The following is a 22,969-nucleotide window of genomic DNA, read 5'->3' on the forward strand; positions in this document are numbered from 1 at the left end:
GAACCAATGCGGCCCCTGATCCAACAGCAAAATCAAGCCTGCCTGATTGACACCTGGACAGTTTTCAGCCAGATAAATTGATCAGGGAGGCCCATTGGGGGGCCCATACACTGGCAGATAAGCTGCCAAATCAATCTAAAGTACTCGACTCAGCAGCTTAAATCTACTCATGTATTACAGCCTTTGGATTTATCCAGACAAAAATCGGGATACACTGCAAATCTAGTCACTTGAACCAATGTTAAAATTAAAGATGAAGAGGAAAAAAAAAGATGAGAAGCATAGGTGTTATTAACTTGCACAGTAAGGTCCTTTTTTCTGTTCATCGTATTGAACATGTCTTCACGGTGCACACTGGTCATCCAAGGGCTGCATTGACAGCTTCCTTCCATCCCAGATCAGCCTTTAAATATTCCTCTTCATGCCGTGCTGGTTATCAGACATGAACCAGTGCTGTCATTCATTTACTTTGGGAAAACAGTGCTCTAATATCTGATTAGAGCTTGAGGCCAAATAAGGAAGCCAACATTGGAGGAAAGCAGCTCTTTCCTGAAACTGTCATGACAGCCTCAGACCAATAAGCAAGTAGTTTAAACACTGTGCAGAGCATAGCAGTTTCTCACTGTGGAAGCCACCTGCATATTTGTTAATCACTGTCGACTCTCAGAGTGGTTCCTTGAAGGGGAAGTATAGCTAAAATCAAGCTACTCTTCATTATCTCCTCTTAGCAATCTTTCTCTCTACATGCAGCTTTGTGTTGGTCAGTTATTTTAAAAAAGGTGGTTATTATACTTTATCTAGGCAAAGAGAGTGCCCACACCAGTGTCTCTGACCCTAACTGATGATAATAACAATAATAAAAACCTGACTGACACATAGCTGAAGAGGGACGAAATGAGAGGAGGATAACAAATAGTAACTTGATTATTTCAAAAACAGCACAGACATTTTAATGTATTATATTTAGAAAGTTCCCTATTTGAATGAAAGAAATAGAAATAGTTCAGAAGCACACTAATTTTACTGCCATGAACACTTACATTCATTTTTCTATAAAGTTTATTCCTTACAAACTATAGACAATAAAATATGTATGTAAGAGAATAATCTAATACACGTGAGTTCTTATCTTATGTCCTCTCTTTATCTCTCTGAAATTCTAGTCAGTGACGGAAGCCTAAGCAGACTGACTGCTTTAGGATTATATCTTACAAGGGTTGTCTGCCTGCCTTCTGGCTGCGCAAGTTGCCTTTGGACCCTATGAACAAGCTATTAACAGAAATAATATACATAAAAAATGCTTCAAGGACCATGTGGTATATTGTTTCATGGTAAATAATGCCTCATAATTTATCTTTTCATGCTGACAAGTCACTCTGCACCATATACAATAAGCAGCCACACCGACTGCCTCAGAGGCAGAAGTCAATATCCTGTCCTTAAGAAAGCTTTTACTATCCAGTGTAATACATACCCCATAAATACACTGGGACAAAACAATTCACATCTACATTCTTTATATTAAGTCAGTAAGTCAATCCGTTGTTTTAAATCATCTCATTAAACATGCTTCTCTTGTTAAAGCTGGTTAGCCATATTGTACATTGCAGCACCACATGCAATTATTTTTTTTTTTTGCCTTGAAATTGACCTGTCACCTTAAATCTGCATCAGTTGAAAGAATAGCTGCTTTCTTGGGCCAAATGATAAACAAAGGGTATATGGGGAGAGAGTAACAAAATCTGTTGGATGCTGCTGTTTGTCTGCAAGCTCCTTAGCTGGCATGATGCTTAGGCTGTTTTACCAAAGCTTGCACAGATGGACGCTTTATTTAAGGTGAGAGGCCCCTTTCCTGCTTTCTACATGCCTTTTCTGCATGTCTGGCGAAAACTGTCCTGTATGTTTTATTTATGACATGTCAAATTTGTTTTTAAAGGCCAAAACAGGTTTCCTGGATGCCGCTGTAAAGCTCAGTGCAATACTAAGCAGTGCCCTTGCTACCTGGCTGTACGGGAGTGTGACCCAGACCTGTGTTTAACTTGTGGGGCTGCGGATCACTGGGACAGTAAGAATGTATCCTGCAAGAACTGCAGCATTCAGCGCGGTTCCAAGAAGGTTTGTCATTTTTTATGAGCATGGTCTTAAAGGTGGCGGAGGGAAATTGAATTTTTTTTTTTTCTTTGCTGTTGGCACTACAGTGCTAAATGTCAGTTGTACTTGATGTCTAAAAAAAAAAAAACCCAAAGATCTATCTCACTGGCATTTGAAGCAATATTCTTTTTACAGTAACCATTAACACACAGATATCTAAAAGCAGGCCCTTGTTACATATTTTGCTGTTCACCTCCCAATGCCTTTTGCTATGGGTGAAATTTTATTATTTTTTAGCTAAAATCATGTTTAGTGATCCAAAACATTTGTCTTGTGAATTCTTAAAGGAGAAGGAAAGGCAAAGTCACTTGGGGGTGCCAAAATGTTAGGTACCCCCCAAGTGATCGCTTACCTTGCACCCCGGGCTGGTGCCCCTGTTAGGAGAAAACAGCACCAGCCCGGGGTACCTGCAGCGATGCGCTTCCTCCTTCCTGCTTCGTTTTGCCGGGACCCCACAACAGGCACATGCGCAGTAGAGTGAAAAGCCGACTTCTCTGTTAAAGTTCCACTATTCACTCTACTGCGCATGCGCGCACGAGCGATACAGGAAGGAGGAAGCACTGCAGCTACCCCGGGCTGATGCTGTTCTCTCTGAACAGGGGCACCAGCCCGGGGTAAAAGGTAGGCGATTTAAGTCACTTGGGGGTGCCTTACATTTTGGCACCCCCAAGTGACTTTGCCTTTCCTTCTCCTTTAATTGTGATGTAGGTATTGTGATTATCTCCACTGAAATGAGGAGGAGACCCCATTCAGTGCCCTTGTAATTACTGGCGTTGCACTCTAAAGAATGTATTTAAAAAAAAAAAAAAAAAAGCTTTTTTGCATTGACAACAAATCTCTGTTGCCTTCCTAGCATTTGCTGTTGGCTCCTTCTGACGTTGCTGGTTGGGGGATCTTCATCAAAGACCCTGTACAGAAAAACGAGTTCATCTCTGAGTACTGTGGAGAGGTGAGGTCAATAGTGTGTATATTGTTCTCTAACACAAAGGCAAGTTCTTGCAGTGCATGTGAGTAATGCTTCCGCTCAGTTTGTATGGCTTCTGGAAAAACACTCAAGTGCAGAAATCCACATCTTTGCTTTTCTAATGTTAAAGGGATAAATTAAGAGCTGTAAGGGTTTAATCCGTTTACAGTTCCTACTATTAAGTACTGTTAAACAGGGGACGCTGTGCTTCCTGATCCTTTTTTGATTTATTAGATCAGTGCTGCCCAACTTTTAGGGCAGTGACTGATGGAAAGTTTTGCTGCCCACAAGAAAAAGTCTCTCTCACAAGCAAGTGACTGAAAATAGATTTTTAACTGAAAGAATGGAGATCGACATACGTGAGACACTCTAAATGTGGCACAATTCTACTCTGGTACAATTGCAGAAATACAGAGGGCAGCATTTTCCATGATAGTCCCTCCAGATTGGAGCTGGTCTGAGTGCCAGGATGTCCATGACACCCTATGTTAAGCTGTAAAATTTATACAAAGCAACTGTGGCTCCTTTTCACCTTTTTCCTGACTGTGGGTAGATGCTGCTGCCAGCTCAGTCTCTGAGTCTTTAATGTTTAGGGATTGTTTTCCAGACACAAGCCTAAGTAGGAGGGTTAATGTTCTCCCTCAGGAGAGCAGGATGAACTATCCCTGTTGTTCCTCTCCTTCATTCCAGAGCCGATGATCATTTGTGTCCCTGAGAGTATGGTGTAAACTTCACATTGCTTCTCTGTGATGCAGACAATTCCCTCACTTCGTACATACCTACATGTACTGTGCCATTCATACACGCATGCATGGGCCATACTGACCATTATCCTACCACTGGGTTTACAGTTAACAATGTGGCCCCACTAGCCTGAATGGATCTGAAGTGTGGAGGATCCGCAACTTGTCTTATTTTCACTTATGTTGATGCCCCACCCATACACCAAACAGGGGTATAGATTGAACTTTGATTCTGATAGGACATTGGCTAAAATGAATTACATTGCTTGTCTAGGGTTGGGCATTTATGGCCAGCTGAAGCCTACTCCAGTTTGATCCCTGTACAATTTAAGGGATAAGTAGCGCAGAAATCCAAGGATTATTCTAAAAGGAGCATGCAAAGTTCATTTAATGGTGAACTTTATAATTCTAATTTACTTTATAATGCTGCCAATTTACTTAGCTTAATTTTTCCTCTCTTTTCAGATCATATCCCAGGATGAAGCTGATCGAAGAGGAAAGGTGTATGATAAATACATGTGTAGCTTCCTCTTCAACTTGAACAATGGTAAATCTCACCAGCAATTGTACCCATATATGCACTGCCCAGAATGCCAATCATCTCTAAGGGTCTGCAATTATTAAAGGGCTACTGTACAGATGGAGTGCCAACTAATCTCTAAATGGAATTTACTGTCTGTCTAAAGGATGTTCACATTTTTATTTGTAGTCTTGGGAGAATATAACAAACTCTGTTGTGTGCAAATAACCTGTGCTCTACATAATAATGTACTTCATTTTTTTTTTTTTTTTTTTAAAGATTTTGTAGTAGATGCAACAAGAAAAGGCAACAAAATCCGATTTGCAAACCATTCTGTGAATCCAAACTGCTATGCAAAAGGTATGATTTGTCTCTTGGGTGTGCGGTGTTAAAGGTATAGTGACCACACATCAGTATGCCTTACCCTCAGCATTCAGTTTGCACGTGTTGCTCCCGACACAGCTTGTTTGTTGGTGATGTCTGGCAAAGCTTCCCTGTTCTTGACACAGGGATGGACATAGTGCAGGAATGAAGGTGGGCACCTTGCAAATGTGGGATTCTTGCTGAGCATGCTCACATAGCCATAATGATGCATTCCTGTTTAAAGTAGAGCGTGTCGGTATCCCTTTAAATATTTAGTTTTTAGATTTGTTGTACATATTTTATCATATAATAAGTTGATTTCTCTAAATTTAAATTAAATCTTGCAGCAACGCCAATAACAAGTGGTTTTTTAGTATTGTCTTAGGCAGCGTCCAGTGCTGCAGCCAGCTCATTCTAATCTAATCTGGGAATCTCTCGCCTTTTACGCCTTTTTTTGTATAAGACTTAATAAAGAACAGCGTCAATGGATGGCTTATTAATGTTTTGCTCTTCTCTCTTCAGTAATGATGGTAAATGGAGACCATAGAATAGGGATTTTTGCGAAGAGAGCCATTCAAACGGGTGAAGAACTCTTCTTTGATTACAGGTGAGAGTGTTTATTTGCTTTCTTGCTTGCCTTCGCTGAATCCATGATATTTAGTATAATGGTGTATTGCTGCCCAAGGGGTAACCAAAGCACTGCCCTTTAGCATTTTCTATAGTTCATCTATCCCTTTTTCATTTCATTCTCTGAAGCCACTGCATTTTAATTCTTGCTAAACTAGGATTGTTTAACTATATCTGTAACCTCTCCTTTTAAGGTGGGTTTTATCATTCTATAAATTTGACACCTATATTTATTGATATTATCTTTCAATTTCCTACACAAGAAGTTTTGCTATCCCTTGTATTAAGGCCTATTACAAGCAGTCTTGCCTGCGTTCCCCTGCTGCGGATCTTTCATGAATTCAATCACAGGGGAACACAGGAAAAAATGCAGCCCCTTCTTTCCTATCACTCTACTCAAAGGCACAAATGAAATGCATCGCGTTCCTCCCACAGTCGTATGCTTCTATTGTTTCCTGTATATTTTCCCCTTACATCTCTGCAGTAAGAATTTGTGTTGGAAGGCATCACAGATTTTATGGGTTTATGGGTAAATGTGAGAGTTTGCTGTACCATAGAGTGCTCACCAAGTAAAGCTGTCCCATTGGTGCCGTGGTGTGATGTTTGAGGTGAGCCTAAGTGCCGTTTCTGGTGGGAACTGGGCACAAAAAATGTAGGTAAATAACATTTTGTGGCAGTAGATACTATAAAACAATGCCAGGGTTGTTAATTTTTGCTGTGTGTGCTCGGTATTGTCCCCGTTTGATTCTCACTCTTGCACACAACCCTTACTTGGCAGTTATATTAATTTTTCTAGTAATATGACCCTTAAATGTCGCCTCTCTCTTTTGTTCCTATAGATACAGCCAAGCAGATGCTCTGAAATATGTGGGTATTGAGAGAGAAATGGAAATCCCCTGATTCTAGCTACCTCCTTCTGAAACCCATGCCTTACCTTCTTCAGGAATTTCTTACGCGCAATTTTAGATACAAGAGGGGAAGAAAATGCAAGCTGAAGTTCTGAGTTACCGAGTACTGTAACAGTAATTTATAGTGGTCTGACCATAATGAAACGACTCTTTCCTTTGCCACTTGCATTGTATTTTGTACCTAGGAACGTTTGGCAATAATGTTATTCAGGTACATGTCCCACCTCAAATAAAATATACTTGAACTTCTGTATTTTCTCTACTGTTCATTTGGCAAACTACACCATTCATTTTATGCTTTAGATATTAAATAGATATAAAAACCCAGCCTTTGCCATTCTGTGCATTTTCTAAGGTTTCTGTTGTTTCTTCTGGACTATAAAAGACTGTTCTGGAAAGAGTTTCTGACTTCCCTACCCTCATTACAGCTCATATAAGTAGTAAGCAGTCATTCTGTAGGGATGAGGACCATACTAGTTTCCTTTTTGACACACACTGTACCAGTAAATGTGTCACCCCCCCCCCCCCCCCCCCCAAATTGGTTTCCTCACCTCTAATAGAGCCTGCACACCAGTTGGGGATTCATTTTTTTTTCCTCAATAGCCCCCATCAGCGATTGGCCACTCACACTTGGATGGAGCTCTAAATGTGGCTTGCTCATTATGCCCATTCACCTTAGGTAGGAGTGTAGGCTTTATTAGCCCGCACCTCTGGTGGGAGAAGCAATTTGGACAAGTGCCCTTTAAGTTGGGTGCTCTTTCTTTTCATAGAGTAACACACGGGAGAACATTGTATGCAGAAAACAAATTTGCACACAACTTTTCACTGTTTGTGCTCTCAGCTGCATGGATGCCTTGCCACTTATATACTCTTCTGCATTCAAAAACTTTTCAGGAAGATGAGAGAGAGAGTGTGTCGGAGGTAGAGGAAGGAACAGGGAGGACATAAAAAGGGTCTGAAAGGGAAAGTGTGGAAGAAGTGGGCAGGGCATCATGGGAGGAGCTGGATATAGGCATGGAGACTGGGAAAAGGATTAAAGGCATGTTGAGGTCAGCGAGGCATTGGCTCTCTTCTGGTGGTGTTATGCACAAAATATTTTGTAGTGTTACTGTATTGGTGTGTGTGACACTGACTGGTCAGCGCTAGGGGGAAATGGGGAAGCAAATGGGAAGGCTCTGCACCACACATTAACTGTACCTGGGAGTCAGAATGCAGGCATGCTGCTCACTGCCACAAGGCACTCACACAAACTAATTCTGTATGGCCCGTTTTCCATAACTGACCCTGTAGTGATTTAGGTCACTCACACGTATGAACTGAGATGGGACATTCTGTGCATAATGGGTGTCCTGGTTATGGTTGTGCTCCCTAGGTTGGCTTAGTTTCAGCATAGAATTATTATTGTACAGGTATAGGATCTGTTATCTAGAAACTCATTATCCAAAGCTCAAAATTCCCTCAGAAAGGGAATCTCCCATAGACTCGTTAGATAGGGGTAGAATCCCAATTGTTTTTATCTCCATAACTGACGATTCAGCCCTGAACATTAGTGGAGGGTGGGAATGATGTTTGCAGGAATGAACGTAATTGTAAGGTGTATGGCCACCTTAGGGCTCTGGCACACGGGGAGATTAGTCGCCCGCGACAAAACTCCCTGTTTGCGGGCGACTAATCTCCCCGAGTTGCCGCCAGTTGCCATCCCACCGGCGACAATGTAAGTCGCCGGTGGGATGGCACACGCGGCGGCGTGATTTCGGGAAATCGCCAAAGTTGCCTCGCGAGGCTTTTTCGGCGATTTCCCGAAATCGCGCCGCCGCGTGTGCCATCCCACCGGCAACTTACATTGTCGCCGGTGGGATGGCAACTCGGGGAGATTAGTCGCCCGCAAACAGGGAGTTTTGTCGCGGGCGACTAATCTCCCCGTGTGCCAGAGCCCTTAAGATGCTGGCTTCCAAATTTAGAACTCTTTTTAGTGCATTTGCCTCACAATGCTGCAGATGTGGCTGCACAACAGTGTGCCCTTCATCAGTCACACAGACATTATTCATCGGCCAATCAGCTTGTCTCAGCCCTGTCCAATCACAAAGTGCTGGCTGATAATTGGCAGAAATTTACATTGTTATAAGTGGCAGCTGTGTTAAGCTTGGGTTGCCACCCAGCCCAAGCTATTATAGCTTGAATTACAAATTTACTCACCTTTTCCCACCACTGATTTGCTCCAATGCATTTTCCTGCAGCTTTCTCCAAACTAGGAGACCTGCCTGCATCGCATCACTGCCCCCACCCTCATGTCATTACCCTTCAAGCCTGGCAGGTGAGGCTTGGCAAGTACATTTGGTGCATAGCCTTGTGCTGGTTTGTGTCTTTGTTGCACAACAGTGTATTCAGTAGAGCAGGGGTGCCCAGACTTTTTTGTGCGGCAATTGACTTTGGCTCCTCCCCACGTACGTACACGACACAGCATACCCAATAAAAACGCTGCACTTCCACATATCCCAGCTTAGACACCAGAAGTCCATGGGGGATCGACTTGTGGACCACAATCAACGTTTTGGCCACCCCTGCATAGAGTGTCTCATGGCTACAGTATGTTTGCGAGGGAGGTGCTTCCACTTGTTTATAAGGAGGATGTGTTTTAAATACACAGAACTCTTAATTTCTCCAGCTCCTTACTCTCCTCTATTCATAAGCACTGGGGCCCAAACTGCCCCCCATACTCAAGGAGAGGCCTCATCAGAGACCTATAAAGGCAAAATGATATTTTCCTCCCACAAGCCAATGCCAATTTAGCAAATACTGACGAAGGAAGGACAATAGTTACAAAGGTTTGGGCAGTGAGAAAGAAAAATGAAGTAATTGGGACATTAAATAAGCAACTTACATGGCACCATATAATGCTGAACATGTTAGTATATACAGGCACTTGTGTTTAATCACTCAAGTGTTTCATGACTACTTGGACCCCTGGTATGTCACGATAGGTACTGTGTGGCCCTCTGCATTTCATGACAGGCACTTTATACCCCCTAGGATTACAAGGCAGGTGCAGTGGTGCCCCCAGAGTTTTATACAGGTACAGTGCAACTCCCCCAGCATTTCATGGCAATGTGGGGCTCCTAGGGTTTTTATGACAGGCACAGTGTGCGGCCACCATTCTCATAACGGGAACAGTGTCCCCCCCCCCACTCTCAAAATTTAACAAGTACAGTGTGGCCCACGCCATTTAATGATGAAAACATTGTCCCACCCCAAAAATTTAATGACAGCACAATGTGGCCCCCATCTTTTCATGACTTGAGAGTGTCCAACCTCCCCACCACACAAAAAAAGTTTCATGACAGGTACAGACCGCCACCAATTAATGATGGTAGGGACAGTGCCCCATAAATTTCATGATGGGCAAAATGTTCAGCCCACCTGGAATTTCCTGACCGGCAGTGTGGCCCCCACCATTCCATGATGGGACAGTGCCCCCCCCCACCCCCTCAAATTTCATGACAGGCACAGAGGTTACAAGCTCAAAAAATTTAAGATCGCAAATCTAGCTTGTCTTTGCCTAGAACAACTCCCACTGACTATAGAAATGCGGACATTTTTAGATGGAGAATTGTTACATTTGAGTTTTTGGCACTATATAAATATATTCAAGTTTTTGAACCATAGTTTGAATTAAAGTTTTTTTGTGCAAAAAAACTCAAACTGTGAAAAGAAAAATGAAGCTTGAATGCTGATAAACCACCCTCTAAATTTCAATGACGTAAAAAAAAGTGTCAGTGAGCAGAAAAGCATCAAAAGGTGCTTCATGGTAAGTAAAATGAGCTCTTGCCATTGTGCCCAGACTGGACAGCAAGGTAAGCGCAGGTTAACAGCGTAAAAGACATAACAGCATAAAAATGAAATTGAGAAACTGCTTAGAAGCACAATGTTCCATTGCCATGGGGCAGAGTATATAATAAGTACAAAATTAACATTAAATGATAAATTTGCGTTGCAGAGGGAACTGTAGCAAAACATTTCCGTAAGTATCTTTATTTACATTTTGGAAGAATGAAACTTGACACAAAAAAAGCCAATGCACATTGTACAGAAAATGTTGATTTTTTCCTGTTTTTATTTTTCACACATTAAAAAAAATGAAACACACTATACAAATGGGTTTTCATAGCGGATACATTAGGTCCGTTCAGACTCACTAAAGTGTGCCGCCAAAAACCTAGGGACTTATCTGCCTTCACGGACAGCTGTTGCCGGTACAGCCAGGGTGTATTGGTTTAAAGGAGGCAAGTGGTAGCATGCAAACATCTCTTCTCTCTGGGTACAGGCTCCCTTATGTTCTTAAAGTGATGCACGTGGGTGTCCTTATTTCTGTATTTCCTTGCTTGAATTAATGGCGCAGTCCTGAGCAGGTCCAGGGCAGATCTGAGGTTGGCTTTATGAAGTTCTGTTGTTAAAAAGAGAAGAAGGACCCAGGCAGCAGCAGCAACATCGCCCTTGTGAAGTTCATTTGTGTCTCCATTCGTTCCATCACGTAACGTTTACTATCTGCTGAGTGTCACACCAATGACGTTTACCACTCAGGCAATCACTAAATATATGTATAAAAATGTTATTTAAGCCAGGTAACTGTATGTGTCCTTTTCACCATCCACGCGCTCCAAATACTCTTTTTCTATTAGGATATCAATGCATTTCTGCAAAGGAAAGAAACACTCATTAGAAAATACACTTATTCTCAGTCAAAGGGATGATTATTGGTCAGAGATCACTCACCCTGTGTAAAGGGAGAACAGATCCTTAGTTAAATGAGATGCCAGTGCATTATACTCCTCTAAATATAGAAGGAATGTGCCTCAAGAAGTTGGGTGTTGGCTGATTTATTTATAATTGCTGCAAAACCTTTACTAGTCCCACCCAGGGGCAGCAGCACTCAGAACACTGTACTGTAGGAAAGGAAGCAGCTTGTGTGTCTGCTGGGCTGTGATTGGCTATCCCCCTCCTACTGTGCTTCTGGTAGGGACTTTTAGGACACACCCATAATTCATACACAGCAGGTACCATTGCAGATCAATAGGAAGCTCCAATTAGGGGTCATTATTTTCAAAATAAGTAATTATTTTTACCTCAGAGTGAAACCAGCAACATATTTATATTAGGGGGGTTTTGTTTATCTATATGTCTCTAAATCACAGCACTGCTCCTTCTGTCACTGCAGGGTCATAATCTAAAGTGTCATTAATGTGGCATTTACATTTGTTTATTTTTTTTCCGTTTCAATGCTATTAAAGTTCTTATTAGTTCTTATTCAAACTAATGACTCTCACATTCAAAGCAGAGATGCCCACCCTACATCTCTGAACTCATCTCTAGGTACCAACCAACCCGCTTGTTACGCTCCTCTACTGACCTGCTCCTCAGCTCCTCTCTCATTCCCTCCTCACATGCTCGCATTCAAGACTTTGCAAGGAATTCTCTGGAATTCACTCCCACAAACTGTCAGACTTTCTCCCAATCTCTCTGCCTTCAAGAGATCTCTAAAAACGCATTTATTTAGAGAAGCTTACCCTAATCTAGTTTAACATAACCTCAGTGTGCTGCTAAAAGCAATAAACCTGTGCCGCACCTCTCACAACTCTGTCACGCCCATTCCCACACCTTGTGTCTCAACCCTTTCTCCTTGTAGATTGCAAGCTCTTTTGGGCAGGGCTCTCTTCATCTCTTGTATTGGTTATTGATTGCTTTATATGTTACTCTGTATGTCCAATGTATGAAACCCACTTATTGTACAGAGCTGTGGAATACGTTGGCGCTTTATAAATGTTAATAATAATATTAGCTGCCAATATAAGACATTTTGTAAAAGCAACACCTGCTGGTCAGCTCCTGTAACTGTGCAGTCAGAGAGATATATGTTTAGGGCAGGGATCCCCAACCTTTATGTGTGAGCCAAACTCAGACGTAAAAAGTGCTGGTGGCCACACAAGCATGAAAAGTTCTTTGGGGATGCAAAATAAGGGCAAGCAATTGGCTATTTAGTAGCCCCATTTGTAACTGCTAGCCTGCAGGAAGCTCTGCTTGGAGTAAAACTGTGTCTCCAAAACTTGCCTCCAAGCCAGAAATGTATTTTAATATACATAGAATCATTATGGGGAAAAATGACATAACTTTATTAGAATTGGTATAATGCATTCCTTTCCTTCCGCTTAAAGCAACTGAAGCAAACTACATTGCTCCTTGCCAGGGCAGCTTGCACACATCAATAATTGCTTTTTTTGCTGACTGCATAGTAAGAAGCAGGAGTAATAATAATAATGATTAACAAAATCAACTTCCAGCAATGGTTGAGCTTTAAAGGAGAAGGAAAGGCAAAGTCACTTGGGGGTGCCAAAATGTTAGGCACCCCCAAGTGAATTAAATCGCCTATCTTTTACCCCGGGCTGGTGCCCCAGTTGGAAGAGAACAGTACCAGCCTGGGGTACCTGTAGCGCTTCCTCCTTCCTGTTCGCTCGCGCGCATGCGCAGTAGAGTGAAAAGGCCGAACTTTAACAGAGAAGTCGGCTTTTCACTCTGCTGCGCATGTGCCTGTCGTGGGGTCCCGGCAAAACTAAGCGAGAAGGAGGAAGCGCTCGCTCACAGGTACCCCGGGCTGGTGCTGTTTTCTCCTAACAGGGGTACCAGCCCGGGGTACAAAGTAAGCAATTAAAGTCACTTGGGGGTGCTTAACATTTTGGCACCGCCAAGTAACTTAGCCTTTCCTTCTCCTTTAATATCTGTAAATAAACACTACTGACTAAATATATGACTCATTTACAGTAACAGACATAAGTCACAGTAGTCATATGAGCCTTAGTAGTTCCCTGGTTCTCATGAGTGAATACAATTTTATTTCTTCTGGAGAGGTGACCGATATATTCTCTCACAAAGTTAAAGGGGATGCAAACCGCAAAATAACATTTACATTAGAAGGATAAGCAGAATGCATTTTTAAACACAGGTTAAGGGGTGGGTCATTTTTAAGTTAACTTTTAGTATGTTGTAGTATAACCAATTCTTAACCTTTCAATTGGTCTTTTTTTTTTTTTCTTCATTTTTTGCCTTCTTCTTCAGACTTTTCCAGCATTCAAATGGGGGTCACTGACCCCGGCATTCAAAAACTATCACTCTGAGAGGCTACAGGTTTATTGTTATGATTACTTTTTATTACTTATCTTTCTATTCAGGTTCAACCTACAGGGTCCTGTTAGTGATCTGAAATGCACCTGAAGCTCTATGGGAAAATGTGCTTTTCTCAAGGTGAGGGACCTAGAACTGATTGATAATAAGAGGGGAATTTAGAAAACTGCCCTGGAAAGAGGCAGCAATAACACAAGCAGGGACTCCGTGAGACATCAGAACCTCAGAAATAATTTAGTAGGATACTGCCACTGTATTTTCTGAACCCACCTTGATAACAGGGACCCGTGGTTTGAATCTGGAGGACAGCTGAGTCAACACTTCTCCAAGAAGCTGCTGGTGTTTCAGAACCTTCCTCATCTTCATTATTCTCACAATGGCTGCCTACATCAGAAAAAAGAAAAACTTACTGTAGCACACTGGACTAAAGTTGATAGTGGAAATGTTAATTTATTGGTTAAAAAAACAATAGCAAGGCAAAGTATCAGGCCACAATGGACCCTTTATCAAGCCTAAATGTGGACACTTCCCAACAAATAGTGCACAATAGTATTGTCACAATGCCTGCCTATATGCAGGGCAAACTAATTCAATGCCACTCCAGCAACCTTGCTATTATACAGTGTAAGGCAGGGATCCCCAACCTTTTTTACCGGTGAGCCACACTGAAATGTAAAAAGACATGGGGAGCAACACAAGCATAAAACATGTTCCTGGGGGTGCCAAATAAGGGCCGTTATTGGCTGTTTGGTAGCCCCTATATGGACTGCTGGCCTAAAGGAGACTGTTTGGCAGTACACCTGGTTTTTATGCCTCCAAAATTTGCCTTCAAGCCAAGAATTCAAAAATAAGCACCTGCTTTAAGGCCACTGGGAGCAACATCCAAGAGGTTGGAGAGCAACATGTTGCTCACGAGCTGCTGGTTGGGGATCACTGGTGTAAGGGAAAGTACTGGCAGCACATATTCCTCAACAGGGATAGCAGGGCAGAGTATAATAGCAACATTCATAGGAGTGGAGAAAGGCCAATCAGTATTCAGCAGAATGGGAATCACCTGAATGAGTAGTTTTCGGTCTTCCTCTATATTTTTGTGTGTTGTTTCTTGTTCCTGCTTCTGTTCTGTTTTCATGGGCACATTTATGTTCACTCTTAACTTCTTACTGCAAAAAAAAAAAATAAAGAGATTATGTTCCAGCTTCTGAAAGGGAGAGGCCTGATGTCTAAGCCACTAAAGAGACAAGCTTTTTTATGAATAAAGTATCCTAAAAGCTGTTTGCCATGGTGTCAATGCTTCTGCACCACACCAGCTGGATGTTCTAGGCCATCCCATTTAAACCACATCACTTATAAAGGCATTTGTATGTGCCAACGTGTGGAAACTCTGCCCCCAGAGGCAACGCTGAGTCACCTTTAATATGTTGCTAAAACTTACTTCTTATAACCAAGGTAGAGCTTTATTAAAATATCTGGCTTCAAGTCTACATCATCCACATTTGCATTTTCATCTTCTAAAACCTATATTAAAAGAAGGGAAGAAGTTAAAGACATTTGCACTGATGCGCCTTAGTGTTATAAAGGATAAAGGTGTTAAAGTTAAGACAACAAAATGAGGCACATGATCAAACAACCTATAACATACTGAATGCATATCTGATATACTTCGGCCCCACACTGATGCAAAAAACAGAGTACGCAAGGTGATGGTATATTGAGTAAGTGAGCTCTATAATTAGCCAAATATATTTCTTTCCTGCAGTTCCAGCTGTTTGTAGTACAAAAGAAGTGCAGGCTAAACTCACTGGGGTATGCCAATTTCTCAGGCCCTCACTGATTCTTTTTTAAAAAATTGCAGTTGTTTTATCCCCTCCGAAGGATTCCCCTTTGTGAACGAGGGGATATAGCCTAAAAACATTTCTATAGCACATGCATTCACCCACAAATGCTAGGATTAATAGAAAGACAACAAGGGGGTGATTGTAATTTTTGTAATGTATTGTAATTATGGTTCAAAAACTCAAATATTTGATATTTATTGAGTGCAAAAAAAAAAACACCAAAAACTGTAATGTAAAACGTCGGCATCTAAAAGCTTGCGTGTTTACGTAGATGACAATGGAGTTGTCCTAGACAAAACCAAGCCATATTTTCAATTCGAGATTTTTGAGTTTGTAAACTCAAAAATTCAAGGTATTAGTTTTTTTTTTTTTATTCTAATGAGTTTTTCATATTCAGATCTTAAATAAATAAGCAAACATTCAAGTTTTTTTTTTTTTAAATGTTTATTTGAAGTAGAATAAAACTCGATCAAATTTGCTAGGCAACCCCCAGTAATTTTGTTCCTCCTGCAGGTTTGATTGGCCAAAAGGGAAAGTGTACAGACCTATCGTGTACATACACCTATTCAACTTCACTCTTACCATACATTGGCTTTCAAGGCAAGTACCACTTACTACTTTATTTCTCTGTGAGGTAATTTCCAAGTAATTGCTAATTATTATGATTACTCTGATCTAATGAAGAAATACAGCAGATGCACTTAACACAGGCAATGTATAGTAACATATGAGTTAAGCTGTAAGTAACATCTTAAGCATATGTTTATGTCAACGTCGTGTAATTCACGAGATTCTTCTTGTCTTTCAGAGGGCAATGTATAATAATGACACCCAAAATGTAAACATAAATAACCCTGACCATGCTTACATTGGCTATTATGTGGCAACCATCATTACCTAGGGATGACTTGCATTAGAAGGGGAAGCCCTCAACACCAGTAAGGCTTATACCATGCAAGGTGCTGTCAAAATGCCAATCCCATGATTCCTGTCACTGCTTAATGGCCATGGGGTGGGTTAGAGTAGATTGGCATTTTTTTAGTCTGTTGACAAAACACCATGTGACATTAGCCTAAAAGTATATTTTAACGCCTGAAAGCTTACAGTCCCAGGGATCTTTAACTATGTGATAATGATCGCTATGAACACAATTTTTTTTAAAATCTTTTAAAGGGACCCGATTCCAAAATTTCTTCTGAGCTACAGAACTGTATTCAGCCTATTGCTGTTTTAGGCGAACACCAGAAACTGTGAAACTTACCAATAACTTAGACTTCAGCAAAATTTGAAGAACTTGCACAAGTATATCCTGCAAAAAGGAATAAAGGAAATGCAGCAGTGTGATAAGATTAATTTAGAATTAGGAAACACATGAAAACATTTGTAGTCTAATTAGACTTTGTGAACCAAGAGCTTCCATTCTTCTAGCAAGTACATTAGGTGTTTAGGATTACGGCTCATCTTAGTCCAATATGAATTCTGGAGATAAAAGGTTGTCATTACAATGACAGGCGGGACAGGCAGTTCCAGTGCCTCTGCTAAAAATGTGACATTAACCTTTAATCTGACAAGAGTCTGACAATGCTAGAAATGAAGTCATCTACACCCAGAGCTCCAAGACTGGTAAGTGGGAAAGGAGAAGTGTGTTCTGATCAGCACTACTAGTAGCCATCAAAATTGTCCCACATAGGCCTAACCCTAGCTGCCAAAATAGTTATTATTACAGTTATCTCTGTGACAATCTATAATGGCTTTTAACAAACAAGCATAATTTTTATAAGATAGAGGCCTTAAACTGTATACGGTTACCATTTTTATCTGTGTGCTATCTGTCAGTTGCTGCACTGTGTAGGCATCTTCTGTGTTATACTGCAGCAGGATTGCCATCTGGAATGTGGATGCCTGAAAAAGGAATCGGGAAAAAAGACCACAGTATACATCATACATCAAAAGCAAGGCAGTACTAAACAGTACCAAATCATTAGTAATTTTCCATTAGTTCCAACTGCAATGTTACCATGCTGTCTCTCAGTTCTGCACTGCAAACCTCTACTTCACAGTCAACATGTGATGTGCACAATTTGTTTTAGGTATTTAAGCAATACACTTCTTTGCTTGCAACATACCTGCAACGTGTATCTATTTTTAAAGCAGTTTGTGACCAGTTCTCCTTTAGACAACTGGTATAACCAAGTCAACTTCCTTCCACTGTGGCGGCTGGCATAAAAAGCTGTAAACCTTTGATAGCTGCGTTCCAACTGTAAAGGAAGAGAATTAAAACATTTTATTTGTGTTCTGCATATGATAAGTGGGTTGAACTGTCACATTCATAAGAGCACCCACCTATAGTGATTAACTGTATTAATAAACTATAAAGCCAAAGGCTTTTGTTCTCCGTTTCGAATCGTGCTCATGGGAAAGGAAGAATCCTACTACAAGGATAATGGTCCTACCTCCAAAGTGCCAGTTCACTCACACAAGTCCTAATTGGCCCTTACAAACCATCAATTAGTTTGCACCTCCTATGACAGCCCACACAGGACTTCTTGGGTCAGGCTATGCATCCGATTTACAGGTCTTGGAAATGCTCTTCTAAACCTTTAAAGTTGCTTAAGGTGTTAACCTATTTTTACAGGCTTTTACATGAATTTTTTGGTCCACTGAAAACTGTAAAATTTGGGTTGTACTATTCCCATATAATGTAGCCTATTGGAACTCCTATTGCACTTTTCAACCAACAGATGGTGCAAAACACTTAGAAAACCCCACTTAATAAAGAGTAAAATAAGTTACAAGTTACAGTTTGCAACCAATAGGTGGCACAATCATACTAGAATGGCACATTTAATTAAGCATTAAATGCACCAATTAATTACAAATATATCAGTCCACTATAAATCTATATAAAGCTAAAATCAATTTGTGGGTGAAATAAAGAGATTTTCTAACCTGAAAAATCTTTTTCTCGTAGGCCCTACCTGGCAGTGCAAGACATTGGGTTAAGTTATTTCTCTCTGGAGGCAGGACAAACTGATGTCTTTTTTTTTTTTTTTTTGAAAGGTGCATTTTATTAATTTTCATACAAACATAAAATAACACATTTTATAGTGCAATGAGGAAAACGTATTGGACTTTCTTTTCCAGGTCTATCTCTAACATTTGTTACAAACATCAACGGGATAGGTTTAACATTACAGAGTGTGAATGCGAGTCTGGCAACAGTTCCAACATATTGGGTCCGTCACGTTACCGAGTTAGATGTTCAGGGTATGGCAGAAAAAGGTGGGAAGGCGTTGGGGGACTTACTATGCAGCTAGGAGCGGGATCGATCAATTTCCCTCTAGGTCACACCAAGGGCCCCAAATTTTGTCAAATTTATCAGGTGCGTCTCTCGTCTCGTATGTGAGTTTATACAGAGGGGCTACCGCATTCACTAGATTCTTCCAGGCTGTAACGGTCGGCAGGGTAGAGCCCATCCGATCCATTGCGACTGTTTTTTTTGCATAGAACAGGAGAATTCTGTAGCATATCCGGGAGTTATTTTGAGCAATTATACTGTCTAGGACTCCTAGTAAGCTAGTAAGTTTCGGGAGCAGTCACAGTAGGGAAGGCTAAGTTATTCGATAAGTATTTAGTGACTGCTGACCAGAACGTAGCGATATGGGGACATGCCCAGATCATATGAAAAAGTTAGCAGGGCTGGCTGCACATCTCGGGCACTTATCTGTTGGGGTACGGCCCATCTGGTGCAACCTTAATGGTGTGATATACAGGTGATGAAAGGTTTTATACTGTATCAATCTGTCTCTAGTAGAGATGAGACAGTTACACATGGAGTCTGTTGCCTCCTCCCAATCATCTTGGGTGAGTGTTGGTATTTGGGAAGTCCACCATATTTGTGCCGAGTTAAAGGGTTTGGGGCCTTGATAAGTCTTTCTTGAAACCCTTTCTTCTTCGTGTCTCCCCCTCTTACCCCGCAAAGCCTGCTGGGGGAGACAGAAGAACCGAACTATCAATGTGACGAGCAGCAATAACTAGCACCCCAAAAAGGGAGGAATGGTGCACTGACAGTACGGCCTACAAGAAAAGATGTTTCAGGGTAAAAAAAACCAAATCTCCTTTTCTCAGTCGGTCAATGCAGGACAACTGGGGAAGTCCCAAAACCCTCAAAAAAAACCAAAAACAAAACAATGCAGCTGAACTAAGAAAAAGGCATGAGCTAGATATGTTGCTGCTGCTGCTTCTAGCATCTTCCTGCCAAAGACTGCTTCTGAAAAGGCCATAATGGCATGGGACCTATAAGCCTCTCAAATAGCTGCGACTATCCATCTTTCTAAGGAGTGTTTAGATGCTTGTAGTTGCTACAAAACGAACAGGGCATCCAACCTAAACTCAGCAGTACTATGGAAGTAGATTTTAAGCACCCTTACTGCATCCAAAGTATGTAGTTGCTGTTCAAAATCATTAGTTGGCTTTGGACAGAAGTGAAAGTATGATGTGCCCTTAGAAAGGTGAGATTGGACTGTGCAGAGAACTACTTTATCCTGATGAAATGTTGTCCAAGGACACTGATCAGGAGAAAGGCTATCTTCCAGGACAGGAATTCAAGGTCAACCTAGCCATAAGGGTGAAGACAAGCTGAGCTACTAGTAGCAGCTACTTTTTCATGGCTACTAAAACGCCAGAAAATACCCTGCCATGGATACTGAGGCTTGCCTCTGCTAAAACACACGTAGAGACAGTTATCAGTAAATGATCAGCATTGTCTATTTTAGTAGCTACAACAAGTAGCCTGTGTATGTGTTCTGCATCCGCTGGGCCTTGCGAGAGAAGATCTGCAATTAATGGAAGAGGCCATGGTTATGCCGATGAGATCTGTATCAGATCTGCAAATCACACTCTGCACTGCCAACATGGATAGTGGAAAATGGGACGGCATGCGTACGCCATCTGACAGTGCCATGGGCTGATAAGCGCATCCACTCCTTCTGCCAAGACCCCCATCTGTTCACTATATGTTGAAAGACTACTGGTTTGAGGTGCCACTCTCCTTGGTCCAATGTGGAGTGACTCAGATAGTCCGCCTCCCAGTTCTGAATCCCTGGAATGAATACTGCCGATATGAGAATTTAGTGCGTCTCCACCCATCACATAAATTTTGTATACTTTGTAAAACGGTGGTGCTGTTGTCCGATTGTATTCCGACATGCTTGCCCTTCAGACACTGCTGCCAGTAAAGTGCATATTAAACTGCCCTCAGTTCAAGGGTGCTGATATGAAGCTTGAGTTCTTGTAAGTACCGTATATACTCGAGTATAAGCCGAGGTACCTAATTTTACCTAAGAAAACTGGAAAAACTTATTGACTCGAGTATAAGCCTAGGGTGGGAAATGCAGCCGCTACTGCTAAGTTTCAATAATCAAATTATTTAATAAAAGGACACTCACAAGTGCTTAGCCAACTACCATATTAATAAACACAAGGTGTGGGCTGGAAAATGAGGCGCATCCAACATAAGTTAACCACAGCATGCAAATCCGTTGCCGAGCATGCACCAGAATAAGGAGATACATGTGCATACATTTAGGGGTCCCATTCCTACTGCAGTAAAGCACACACAGGGACATGTTTTCTATTGCAGCAGCTAGCAGCCCTCTGCACAGATGCAGTAGAATATTTATTGTTGATTTTTGCAGGTCAGGCCAACATACAAATATTTAAGCAGACATATAATAAGCCCATTGCTTCCCAAAGAAGCAGTGTGTAACTGCATAAACTGTAAAGCCTGTAATGTAACCTGTCCTTAGCCATACTGTTTGAGCATCTTAAAGTCTATAATGCAAACGGAGAGAGATGCCAGTGAATCTTATCTACATACTAAAAAGATTTGATATTTAGACAGAAGTCATTATAGAAGTATTCTATGAAGTGGGATGTATGCAAGAATTGCTTTGTCTTTTGTTAAATGTAATGCCCTTTGATCAGAATTACACAGTACTAACTTGCACTAAGGCACTGCTGGATTACCTGTCGGGCGAATCTGTTGCAGAGCATGGACGCATCGCGCCCCGCCCCCAAGCCAAGTACAGGCACTGCTGGATTACCTGTCGGGCGAATCCGTTGGGCAGCATGGACGCCGCGCGCAAACCCCCCGCGACTGGCGTGCGACGTGTGCGCTCGGGCGACGCGGGGGCGATTCGTCCATGCTCTGCAACAGATTCGCCGACAGGTAATCCAGCAGTGCCTGTACTTGGCTTGGGGGCGGGGCGCGATGCGTCCATGCTCTGCAACAGATTCGCCGACAGGTAATCCATCAGTGCCTGTACTTGGCTGGGGGGGGGGGGGGGGGGGGCGCAATGTGTCCATCATGCTCGGCAACGGAATCGCCCGACAGGTAATCCAGCAGTGCCCCTACTTGGCTGGGAGGGGGGGAGCGCGATGCGTCCATGTTCGGCAATGGATTCGCCGAACAGGACAGGTAATCCATCAGTGCCCCTACTTGACTCGAGTATAAGCCGAGGATTCCTTTTTTAGCACATTTTGAGTGCTGGAAAACTCGGCTTATACTCGAGTATATACGGTAAGTGTTCCTTGATACAGTAAAAAAAAGGCAGTCCTAGTGTAGTCACCTAGTGTGCTGTGGCGCCTAATAGGAGCAAGTAAGGAGGAAAAACGTCAGCCCAGGAAGTGGGCGCTTGGGAACACACATATCTGGTGGAAAGACACACTCAACTTCAGCACCAAGTTACTGCAGGGCACCTGATGTCATTGCGTGTGCCTGTGAGAGTTTCACCAAGAAACGGTGATAATTACACAGAGACAGAGGCTCTACCATTAAGCTAGATCAGCAAAGATAAACCAGTGGGAGCACATGCAGGGTGGCTCTACCATGGTTTTGCAGGAGGAAGGAAGCTCATGAGGTGTCTTCTGAGCAATCAACTGGACCTGATGTAATAATATAGGTCTCTCTGTCATTATGTCCATGCAAAGGAAAGGAGATAAATGAAAAATTAAATGCTAAGTAAAATAAGAGAGAGGTGAAGGCCGGACAAACTGAAAAAAACTGGGGCAAGAGGTGGAGACACAAGTAGGAAAGGGATTGGAGAAAGAATTTTCAGTTTGTCCTGCCTCCAGAGAGGAACAACTTAACCCTACTGCACTGGCATATTTAAAACAAAAATATAGATATATAGCCTTTCTGGATAATTTGCCTAAAGATGGCAATACATACCATGATAAAAGTTGCTGACTGTCCTTCTGGACTAATTCAGCAGCAGTTACTGTTACATTATGCCATCCAGGTCATGGTATATCTAGTATAAATAAATCTAAAGCAACTGGACTTGTTAAGTAATCAAGATTTACTGATATATTATTATAAATAATTCTTAGTTTGGTTGTACCATGTGTTGGATTGAGTTACTTTTTGATTTAATTCTTAATGCAATGCGGCTCTAGTATAGTATCGCCATCTGTTGGTTGCAAGCTGTAACTTGTATTATGTTGAAATTCTAGCATGGTGGCACCCTCTGTTGGTTGAAAGATGTAACTTATTGCATTAATGGAATCTGTTTTCTTAGCATATTGCACCACCTTTTGGTCGTATAGTGTAAGGGTTACAAAAGGGTTCCTATAAATAATGCATCCCATAATGACATCCTCCCCTAATGACAAAACCGGCTTACTCA

At 41.8% G+C, this 22,969-nt stretch overlaps 2 protein-coding genes across 7 annotated transcripts in view; one reads left to right on the forward strand and one right to left on the reverse strand.

Annotated features, from left to right (window-relative positions):
- The window catches only part of ezh2 (enhancer of zeste 2 polycomb repressive complex 2 subunit), a 47,544-nt gene extending 40,941 nt beyond the window's left edge, over positions 1–6,603 (forward strand). For 3 of the 4 annotated variants that reach the window (XM_012964796.3, XM_012964798.3, XM_012964797.3), the window contains 6 exons: positions 1,937–2,115; positions 3,005–3,100; positions 4,324–4,405; positions 4,658–4,738; positions 5,264–5,348; positions 6,208–6,603. In XM_012964796.3, coding sequence (XP_012820250.1) covers positions 1,937–2,115; positions 3,005–3,100; positions 4,324–4,405; positions 4,658–4,738; positions 5,264–5,348; positions 6,208–6,268 — 584 coding nt within the window. In that variant the 3' untranslated portion in view covers positions 6,269–6,603. 4 annotated transcript variants of the gene reach the window in all.
- A 3,674-nt stretch (positions 6,604–10,277) lies between these two features.
- Positions 10,278–22,969, reverse strand: part of cul1 (cullin 1) — a 57,007-nt gene continuing 44,315 nt past the window's right edge. For 2 of the 3 annotated variants that reach the window (XM_012964854.3, XM_012964856.3), the window contains exons 16-22: positions 17,408–17,539; positions 17,091–17,183; positions 16,543–16,590; positions 14,879–14,961; positions 14,501–14,606; positions 13,717–13,830; positions 10,318–10,967 (exon numbers count right to left, since the gene is read on the reverse strand). In XM_012964854.3, coding sequence (XP_012820308.1) covers positions 10,887–10,967; positions 13,717–13,830; positions 14,501–14,606; positions 14,879–14,961; positions 16,543–16,590; positions 17,091–17,183; positions 17,408–17,539 — 657 coding nt within the window. In that variant the 3' untranslated portion in view covers positions 10,318–10,886. 3 annotated transcript variants of the gene reach the window in all.

The sequence above is a fragment of the Xenopus tropicalis genome, chromosome 6 (assembly GCF_000004195.4).
Source record: "Xenopus tropicalis strain Nigerian chromosome 6, UCB_Xtro_10.0, whole genome shotgun sequence".
NCBI lineage: Eukaryota > Metazoa > Chordata > Amphibia > Anura > Pipidae > Xenopus > Xenopus tropicalis.